Here is a 10,584-nt window from a genome sequence, read left to right as displayed (position 1 = left end):
TGTATATCCAATCATCCTGCTTTTAATACAAAGTCGAGATACAATATCTACATCTATGGTTCGAAAGGAAAGAACAGGTACATAAGTGAGGGGTATGGCATCACCAGAGCTTTTCCCTCAACACATTTCATATAATGTTTCGCGTGTGCCTTTTATATTTCTCTTGACACAATAATCATTAGAAATCGAAGGAATAACATATTTCATATATGTCAAACATTGTCAAGACTTATGGACCACACATAGAGTTCATATGAGAATAATTTCAGGTTCAAACAATAACTTTTCAGGGTGTGTAAAGTGTGTAGCTAGGCAATTCTTATCCATTCTCTGTCAAAAATACACTTGCTACCATGTGCTTTCAAGCAAACTAAACACCAACAGCTTGCCAGGAGGTCTTCACCGATCTGCCCTGTAGTCTGCTCTATATATCTAATTTCTCTGATGCCCTTACACCTATCACGGTGGGGTGAAACGTACCTCCAGCTATGGAGGCTGAACGAGGGAGAGCATCGAAAGGGCATCTCTGTAAACTGAAGCTAGTCCTGCCTCTATTGTACGTACATCTCTAGCTGACTAGTTGGACATCAGTAATCAGTATCAAATAGCACCCTACACAGAGGGCATACGTTATAACAATAAAGCAATTTTTTTTTAAAAAAAAGGAGAAAAAAAAAAGCACCAAAATGGACGGTTAAAGATAAAATAAAAAAAAGTGACAATATCATAATTTAACAATGGCTCGCCAAAGAAGCAAATAAACATCGTCTTATTGGTTAGAACTGCTAGAAATCCCAAATAAATAAAAACAAACTTAAAAAATAACAAAATAGTCATAATAAATATCCTTTAAAAAAATCATACGAAATAAATATGACAAAGTGAACAATAACAATAAGGCTTTTTTCTTTTTTTTTTCTTTTTTCGCGACAATAAGTACTACATCACATCCAATCCCACGTTATATTTTGTGCTCAGACGTTATGCAACTGTACTGTATAGGACTCCAATGATAGACTGTATGTACACAATCGGTGATTTCGGTCGAGATGTCTGCTATATTGGAACATCGCTGTGCTGTTTAATCACCACGTGGGACCAATCATGACTACATTTCAAATTCAGAAAAAGATAAACAACCATATCGAGGAGTTGTGCAGTCATACTTAATTGGAAGGGGCGGGGGGGATCTATCAGTCGGTAAAGCTGAGCATGTTCTGTACAACAAGGGTTTAAGGAAAAGAGAAACTTTTAATAGGGTTAAGAGGATGATGGGATAGAGGCAGAGGACTGTTGAAAGTGAGCGGTTCACTACTAGCTTTGAATGTAATTTGAATTTTTTCCTGTAATCGTTCACTGACGGTAGCCTTAGTGAGGAAAAGCAATTAACACAAGGGTTCAACTGCAGAAGCGGCAAAATTCAAGTAGGAGAACTTCAGTGGAGGAAGATGATCGTGACAAAACCAACCAAACAAAAATTTTTCATCCTCGAGTGAAGACAATGCACGGCAATAAAAGCTTTAACACGGTTTGCGCGAGCATGAAGCAGCATGTGAAGGACGCAAGAAAAAAATAAAGTCAACGTAAGGCAAAGACATACAGTGAAAACAGAAAAATCTACAGAAAGATGGCTCTCTGAACTCAAGAGAGAGAAAGACACTGACTGGAGCTCAGTTCTTTCTTTCATTAAGCCTCTCTTCAGTAAGCCACTGCTGAACTAAACCGATAGGACTGACATCAAGAGGAGCCGAGCTGGAAGATGAACAAGGACTACAGCAAATAGCGAGCAAGCTTTGTTGAGTGAAGAAAGCAGTAGGTTTTAATCGCTGTTCCGAGGTCAGCTGCCAACTGATCCTTGTGATCGTGTTGTGTTTTTTTTTAAGGAGCGGTCTCTAGTCTGATTATGTTATGCTGGATGAAAGAAGGAGTCACCTCTCCTTTTAGGCCACAGTTTATGTTCACGCTGCGTGGTTTCTCTTGGCACTGTGCATCAGGTAAATGATCATCCACATGCTTCTCCAACAGTCCTCAGGGTGGTGAGTCCATACTGAAGGCTTCTGCTGAGCCACGACCTAGTCATATGCTTCAAACTACAGGCAGGACTACTGATGGTAGCAGTAGACACCTTAGAAATAGACTCACAGACACATAGAAACGTTCACCTTTGCACTTTGTAACCCCTTTAGTACATCAAACCAATAGATACAAAGTTGAGGATAAAAAGCCCATTTAGGGTGCAGCAAATATCCAGGCTCTTGTGTTTTTTTTTGTTTAGTTTTTTTTAAAATCTTTTTTGTTTGTTTGTTTGTTTTATACACATAGAGTATCATAATTCCTGTTCAGAAGCCATTTGTATTTCACTGGTTCATATTGGAGATAGCTGACCACAACACACATGTATTATACGTCCTTCACACTGGAACACTGAGGTAAGTATATGGATTACACATGGATAGTCTCCACACCCAGCAGCTCCTCAGGGAAACTCCTGCTGAGATGCTGTTAGACAGAGATTTTCTTGTTGCTGTTTTTGTTGCTTTTTGTCCTCGTTGGTGCAGAATTTGAATCTCGCTCCCGGAAAAGGTTCAATGTTCACGTTTATCTCACGCCGTCTTTCTGTTGGCTCACTCGGTTGGTTTTGTTTGTGGACCTCAAAGCAGAAAGATGGATGGATGGTTGTCTGTTCTCTTACGTTGCATAGTGGTCAAAGCTACCCAGGTACTCGAGAGCAGCCTGGTAGCAGAACTGGTACTCGTCCTGTGTGGAAAAACACAAGTACAAATGAGGGAAAAATACATTTCCCATAAACAGAGAGTCATATATTTGGAAGAAATGCAGTTCCAAACCAAGCCTGTGGCTTTACAACAAGCTGCTAGTAATAAAGTGCTTACAGATACTTTAAAACTGGCTCTTAGCTAAGGTTTCTGTTATGTATAGACACAACAGTGGCTCCTCCCTTGAGGTATATGTATTTTTCATTCACTTTTCTCAAATGATTCATAGGTCAGTGTTGAGTGGCTTAGGAACAAATGAAAAACACTGCTCAGTTCAGGTAAAAAGACTGGCCTGAAAATGAGTGAAAAAGCAGCAAATGTCCAAAGAAAAACTTTAAAAGATCAGCAGAAAGCCAGGAGAACCGTTGCTCATAGAGAAATCACGTGGTTCAAGACCTTTGCACAATGCTGTATACTTATGAATATGCATACATTTAGCACTCGAGCACACTTAGAAATATATTTTCATTAATTTCTTACAATTAACATGAAAAAGTCAGATTTTTACTAGAGATGGACCGATCCGATATTACGTATCGGCATCGGTCCGATACTGACCTAAATTACTGGATCGGATATCGGAGAGAAATAAAAAAAGTAATCCGATCCATTAAATATCAAAAAAGCACCTCGCAAAACTTGCGACATGGCGTAACTCGGCTCATAACCGTAGCACGTCGGAGCAGTATGCATCAGGTGATAGAGCGGCTGTGGCGCGAGACCTGTCAGCGGTCTCGTTGAGCATTTGGAGCCTCGCTACCAAATGCTGCGCGAGACCTGTCAGCGGTCTCGTTGAGCATTTGGAGCCTCGCTACCAAATGCTGCGCGAGACCTGTCAGCGGTCTCGTTGAGCATTTGGAGCCTCGCTACCAAACCGGCATTTCATCTCCAAGAAAGTTATCCCCGAGAGAAGTAAAGCAAGTGTGTAAGTTCATCTCTGAATGTTTGTAAAGCATTCCAGCATTAAGCTTAACCACCGATATATGGAGCGACTGCCTCTCTCTCCCTCCCTCTCCTGTTGCTACTTCAATCCTGAAACTGATCAATGATCAGCTGATCGGCTTTTCTCTCTTGTTTGTTTTTGGCCCACTTTGCGCCAGAAAGAGGAAACCAGCGGCTGAACAACAGCAACACGTTTAAGCTTGATAAGCTGTTGTTAGAATGTATTTAATATTACTTTCTACACCAGGATCCTTTTCTACGTAGCTGACGGCTGGTAACTGTGCAGGGGCCCCCCTGGCAAAGTTTAGCCAGGGGCATGAACAGGGAAAAGGGGGCACAAAGACATACTTTTCTTTCTTATTCTCATTTAAAATGTCTAGCTTTTAATAAATAATTATCTGAATAAGGTATAACAGGTATAACAGAAAAGCTTCAGTCTCTTGTTTTTTAAAACTTGAGTATGAACTTATACAAAATGCAGCAAGATATTAAAAAAACAGTTTTATTGATTAAAAAACACTATATCGGATTCATATGAGTATCGGCCGATATCCAAATTTATGATATCGGTATCGGTATTGGACATAAAAAAATGGTATCGTGCCATCTCTAATTTTTACATATAGTGAAACAGTGCACTAGTGCATAGTGTAAAGCACAGCACTTTATCAAATATGCGTTCACATGTTTATGCAAATAAAACTATGAATTAAACCATCTGCATACCTTGCTTCTGTATACAGAATATAACATGACACTGTTACAAAGTGCTCCACCAGCTTGTGTGTGTTGCTGTTACATTTTACAATGAAAAATTCACACTCTGGGGGCTATTTCCTCCTTTCAGTGTCCTACTTATGCTAATGCAAATGTATATTGATGTGGGTGGGACTGCTCATCAATAGCTAGAGCTGCCTAAATGACATTAAGGCTTTGCCTGTGTTATTGTAGCATGGATTAAAAATATGCAGTACAGTTCAGCATGCCAAGCTGCGAAGCACTTTAGCTTCTTGGGCAGATAATGAATATAATTCTAAACTCTTATGCTAGTGACATTTCTGTTCTTTTCCCAGATCTGACTGCAAATACATACACAACCAGTGGAATTATGATCTCGTTTATGTGGTTAACATTTCCATCTCTGATACTTTGGGTGAATTTTAAATGCCCGGTGATAATATGAATCTAATGGTTTCTTAATCCACATTATTCTTTACAAAAAGACTTTAATAGAGAGATTTTCCTTTAATCACCAAATAGTTAAAATCAACAATAAGCTAAATGTCAAATACCACCATTCTCATTAATGCAGTGCTCTACTTCACTGTCTCTGCCCTGGTTAATGAGTGTGTGTTTACCTCAGTCTGCACCATGGCTGGTCTCTGTGTCCGCAGCATTTTGACAGTTTGGAAGATGTCTACCGCCCCTTCGTAACGCATCCGCTCCAAGACAATGCTCAGAGTGATAAAGACACCTGTCCGCCCCACGCCGGCACTGCAGCCACAAAGGAAAACAATTTTACTAGAGTATGTAGTGTGTCAGATCAACAGTGTGCTGAATTCTCACACACACTACTGTTATTACAAAGGCGAGAGTCACATTAAACTGTGATTTAATTACCAGTGACCGGTTGTCTAATATAAAGCACGGTGCTTACCTGCAGTGAACGCAGATTGGTCCATCCTGGCCAAACTGCTCCTTGGTTTTGTGCACTTGGCCAATGAAATCGATGAAGCCCTCCCCAGATTTGGGCACACCTTGCTCTGGCCAATCAGTGAACTGGAACTGACGCACTGTTCGTGACTGGCCGTCCTGGGGGAGCGAAGAATCAGTTAAAACAATAACCTGCACACTATATGGATGTGAACATCTATCTGATGTCTTTCTCACATATTCAGACGCTTGTCCTTGAATGTGCAGTTGGTCTTCATGCAAGGTGATTATTTCGAAATGATTATTTACAAAGCTTCCTCTCACTGTATTGACTGAGGAGTGAGACTGCCAGGCAATATCCTCTCTTCCTTCTAATGATTACTGTTATCTGATCCTGGATCAGTGGTTGTGGTTAACTTAAAGCTGTAACGTCAGTGCGTCTGCTATTGTCAGCCTCTCAGAAGGCAATTACATCTTTTCTCTTCTGCTCAGCCTTTCTGACTCCCCTTTAATGGAGATCAATAGAGCATCTGTCAATGTGGCGTCGGGGCAGGACAGGCTTAACTGGATTTATGTATGACTGACACGTGTGTGTGTGTGTGAATATACACAAATACACACACACACACACACACAATGTCAAGGTAATCTGGAGACAGCATGGTTGAATGAGTGATCCATAGGAGTCTGTCAATACCTTGAACCTGTTGTGTTACACACATTCACATAGAAAACACACACTAACCAGCACACACTACAGGTCGATAGTACATGCTGTGCGCCACTGCCTGCTAACAGCACTGACAAAATACTCCTGAATAACCTCGGAGTGTGATGTTACACCGTTTTCTGAATGCAACATGCAAGAGGACACTTTAAGCAAAGCATGAACCAACCCTGGCATCTGTAACTTTGAACTCCCGGAGGATGTACTGAGGCATGTTGTACTCCGCCATGGGGTCCACCACAAAGTACTGATACCTGGCTGAGCGCTCAGCGGGCCAGTACTGGTGACACTTCTCCTGTCAGAGCAGAACACATAAGAAGTCTTCAGTAATCATACGCAAGAGGGCTGCAATGTTACAAGACCTGTTGTTTATTTAGCTTTGTGTATTTTGTCCATACCCGTCCCATTTCTCTCAGCTTAGTGAGCATAACTACTATAGTGGAGTTGTGTTCCCACAGCATTCTCCAGAAGTCCTCTGTAGTCTCAGCCAGTGGACCCTGGGTGGCAATGTAGCCTCTCTGCTGCCTACACACACAAACGCACACAAACACACATTATGTTGTCACCTCCTTTCCCCTCCTTGTTTCTTCATCTGTCAAGAATCAGACTTAAAAGGGGGTCAGGCTGCAGGCAAGAAGAGCAACAGTCACAACATGTGTGTACAATGACTCTGAATGCCTGAATCATCAGAAAGTCTTCACTGGACCAAAATGAGTGCCATGCAGCAAGACAAATAGTGGCAACATGTACACAGTAATGACAGATCTGACAGGAAGTGACAGGTGAGAGCAATGTGGTGAAAAGCTATCCAGTCCATTCACTCATCAAACCATCATAAGAGGACCGCAGCGGAGAGAGGAGGTCAGGTCATATTAGTGTTTGCAGGATGAAAACATACCTGTAACCGTCTATGTAGCTGGCGTTGATGTAGTCGGACCCCTCCAGTCCTCTGATGGGCTGGAGGCACACACGAGTGGTTTCATAGGGCATGATGTTAACTAGTCGGTTCTTGAATTTGTTGCAAGGCAGGTTGGCTGTGACGAACCTGGACGTGTGGGCTTTGGTGTTAGCCAGGCGCTGGGTGGAGAGAAAATGAAGGAAAGTGTTTATATTCTTTTAAATGCGCAGTCAGTAATTTTTTTCCTACTGTGGGCATCGTAGCTAGAATCATGCACTTGAATTCAGAGGGGTAAGAAATCTACCTTCTCCTGACATCTGCTGGTGACATTTTCCACACTGTATCTTTAAGTATATGAATCAAGTAAATGTTTTTCAAAGCACTCTCAAATCATCTTCCTGATTATTTAATTGATTATTTAACAACAACCCAAACACACAAACAATCAGTTTGCTGCCAAAAAGTAAAACAACAGCATAAATTCATGTAGTCATAGCTGAGAAACTGGAACAAGCCAAGAGTTATCTTAACTACTTAATAAATTGAAAATAGTACAGGCTCTAATTATCTTTTTTTTTTTTTTTCACAAAGATATGGGTGTTATATCATCATTGGGCCTCTAACAATATTTTCTATACTAAACCAACCTGTGAGGCAAAGATCACGTCTAGCTTAAAGGTTTACAACTCACAGACGCACCATCAAACCAATTATTTCAAATGGGCACTTCTTTTTTGAAATTTGGAGACAATGTTGCCAATATTTTCTACTTCTCAAACAAATATCAGACGTCAAATCTGCATGCCTTCCACTTCATTTAAATGGTTTCCAGCTCCACTGCCTCCACTCTCACCTTAAACTCCAGCTCCATGCCAATCACATGCTCTCCGCTCTCCACCTTGGACAGCTTCTGCATGTAGGAGTAGAGACTCCTGGCGGCCACTTCAGTGTTTCCGCATGCCACAGCCTCCAGAAGGGCCTCGTGGATGAAGCTGTACTGGTCCTCTGTTTGCACCATGTAGTTCCTCTGTGAGCGCATCAGGGTCACGTGACCGTAGATGTCCACAGTGCGCTCGTGTCGGATGCGCTCTAGCATGGCGTCGATGACAATGAAACAGCCAGTGCGACCAACACCGGCACTGACACAGGAGGAGGAAAGACGTCTTATATACTGATATTTTCTTCAGTAAGATTTTTTAAAAGATTACAGTGTTTTTATGAGTCTTTTCAGAAGTTCAGGTCAAATGTAAAAATAGCTGATGCTTGGCCCAAAGACTGGGAATGAAAAATTAGCCGAAATGATAAAATCAAATAAAAATATAAAGAATGAACAGGACAAATTGTATTTTTCCAGTGGCTACATTGCATCTTATGCAATGATAGCATGAAGTCCTCTCACACTATTTCTGTTGACCACTGGAGAGTTAAGGAATTTTCTGTACTCAGCCAAGAAACAGTTCCCAGCATAACCAACCAGTGAAAATGCAATTTTCAATCTCTTCAGTTTTTTGCAGATCAAACAACTGTGAAATTTAGTGAGCTCCGCAAGGGTCGGATATTGTTACCTTCAGACGAAATTAGCGTAGCAAATCAGCCACTTTCCCAGTCATTTTTCCAAGTTAAATGCTCCCTCAATAAAGCTTCACAGTCATGATGAAAGCAGCATTGATCCTATTTATCTCCAAGATAGATTAAATGTGGTTGTGAGCATACCTGCAGTGAGCAATGATAGGTCCAGCATCAGGGGGGTTGCAGGCTTTGACTCTGCGTAGGAAGTTGAGGAAGGGGGTGGGATACTCTGGCACGCCGTGATCGGGCCAGGCTGTGAACTGGAACTGACGCACCTCTCGCCTTTCGCTGCTTCCACTCTGATGTGAGAAACATGTGAGAAAAACTGAGGTTAGTGTCACTGAAGCCAAAACAACTTGCATGGCAACATTTGTAAGCTTCATTAGCACAGACTCTTATAAAAAAAGATGATTAAACAAAAGAGGTGGAAGTTGTTAAATTTAACCGTCTTTGAAAAGATTAATTATCTATTATTGCAAGTGTGTGTTCCAAAAACCATCTTGAGTTTAGGAATGAAATGGTTCAATAATTTCCTTTGGGAATAAAATGAGTGTGTCAATAGTACAGTTAAAACCTGGAGGAGGATTTGTAGAGCAATGCAGAAAGAAAAGTGGAATGATTTTATTTGAGAGAAATCTCACAGGATACAGAGTTTAAACCAAATAGGAAAGATAATGTTTTTAATTTAGTGGCTATAACGGGATTAGTCAGACTTTTAGCAAATGTACCAAATAATCAGTTTTAAGACAGATAGAATATTTGATGTGTTAGAAAAAGTGGAAACACACTGAGTAAGGTGTGTACACACATTAAACTATGACTATAATAAGATGCAATAGATACAAAGCCGAATGCAAATGAAGCAAAGAAATCTGGTGCTTAATAAAATTCATAAATCTACCAGTTTCTTATTTTGGTAGGAATGTAATTTAAAAACAAACACGGCTAAAATCTTGATCCCAGAAATTTCCTCTAAAATTAATGTAAATTTATACATGTTTTTATTCATGTAAATTATTTAATGCGTAATCAAAGTTCACAGGGATCTGCATTTAAAAACACAAAACTGACCACTGGTCTTAAGACGAAAAGAATTTACTCAAAATAATTGAACTGAAAACAAGAAACAAAGGGTTATTTTGATATGTAGGAGTTAGCATGTTTGCTAACTTTTTTATGTATGGATAGCTACAAAACATCACAAAATGTCCCTAGTTCACAGGGGAAAGAGAAAAGCACAACCCCAATATCAAAAAGAGAACTGCTAGTGTACACACAATCTGATAACCCAGTATTGGTGCTATTCCTACATCATCACAACAATATTGTATGAGTATTCAGTTAGCATTAGCCAAGACATTAGCTAATGCTATTAAAAACTATCACTACCAAACCAAGATGAGTAAGCTAAATGTGGCTAACAACAAACCTCAGTTTAATCATACATTTACCATGTTGTATAGAAAACTATTGAAATACCGACTACTTGATCCAAAAGAGTTTTATATTAAGAGAGTGGGGTTTTTTCGACTCCACATTGCAAAGCTATGACATCACAACAATGCGATTTGTCAGCTGCAATGCTGATGCTGGACCAACATTATTATGATGATGCAGGAAGAACACATCAGATACACATCCATTGCTCCCACTGTTGGTCCCCAGCCTAACATAAGGGGGCTGGCTGGGTAAGGACATCCGCTGTAAAAAAGGTGAGCAGCTGAAAGAAGCTATTCGTACATAAAAGTACTTCAGCCTACTGTTATTATTCTCTTAGTCATTTGTTAATCTAACGCAACATTTTACAACACATAAACAAAAATTTCGAGAGGTGGAGTATTACTTGGAAACTACAGCTGGCCTAGTTTCTGTTTGTAAGTAGGCCAGAGAGAGACGCGCCAGTCTGACGGTCCTAGATTAGCCCTGTGCCACAAGAAATTGCTCTGCCTCCAACAGAGATCAAATCACAGTCCCTGACACAGGGAGGCTGGCCTGGTTTGAACACTCCACGAAGCCCAGAC

The 10,584-nt window shown here is 40.6% G+C and overlaps 1 protein-coding gene across 2 annotated transcripts in view; it reads right to left on the bottom strand.

Moving 5' to 3' along the window:
• The window catches only part of ptprsb (protein tyrosine phosphatase receptor type Sb), a 69,783-nt gene continuing 59,199 nt past the window's right edge, over positions 1 to 10,584 (bottom strand). For both annotated transcript variants that reach the window (XM_084913479.1, XM_084913478.1), the window contains 8 exons: positions 8,708 to 8,862; positions 7,848 to 8,133; positions 6,995 to 7,173; positions 6,495 to 6,621; positions 6,266 to 6,391; positions 5,374 to 5,528; positions 5,075 to 5,210; positions 1 to 2,757 (listed from right to left, as the gene is read on the bottom strand). In XM_084913479.1, coding sequence (XP_084769605.1) covers positions 2,689 to 2,757; positions 5,075 to 5,210; positions 5,374 to 5,528; positions 6,266 to 6,391; positions 6,495 to 6,621; positions 6,995 to 7,173; positions 7,848 to 8,133; positions 8,708 to 8,862 — 1,233 coding nt within the window. In that variant the 3' untranslated portion in view covers positions 1 to 2,688. The remainder of the gene's footprint in view (positions 2,758 to 5,074; positions 5,211 to 5,373; positions 5,529 to 6,265; positions 6,392 to 6,494; positions 6,622 to 6,994; positions 7,174 to 7,847; positions 8,134 to 8,707; positions 8,863 to 10,584) is intronic.

This window comes from Perissodus microlepis, chromosome 18, assembly GCF_051167445.1.
Source record: "Perissodus microlepis isolate ML-2025 ecotype Zambia chromosome 18, ASM5116744v1, whole genome shotgun sequence".
In the NCBI taxonomy this organism is placed as follows: domain Eukaryota; kingdom Metazoa; phylum Chordata; class Actinopteri; order Cichliformes; family Cichlidae; genus Perissodus; species Perissodus microlepis.
This window is presented reverse-complemented; position numbering and strand designations above follow the sequence as displayed.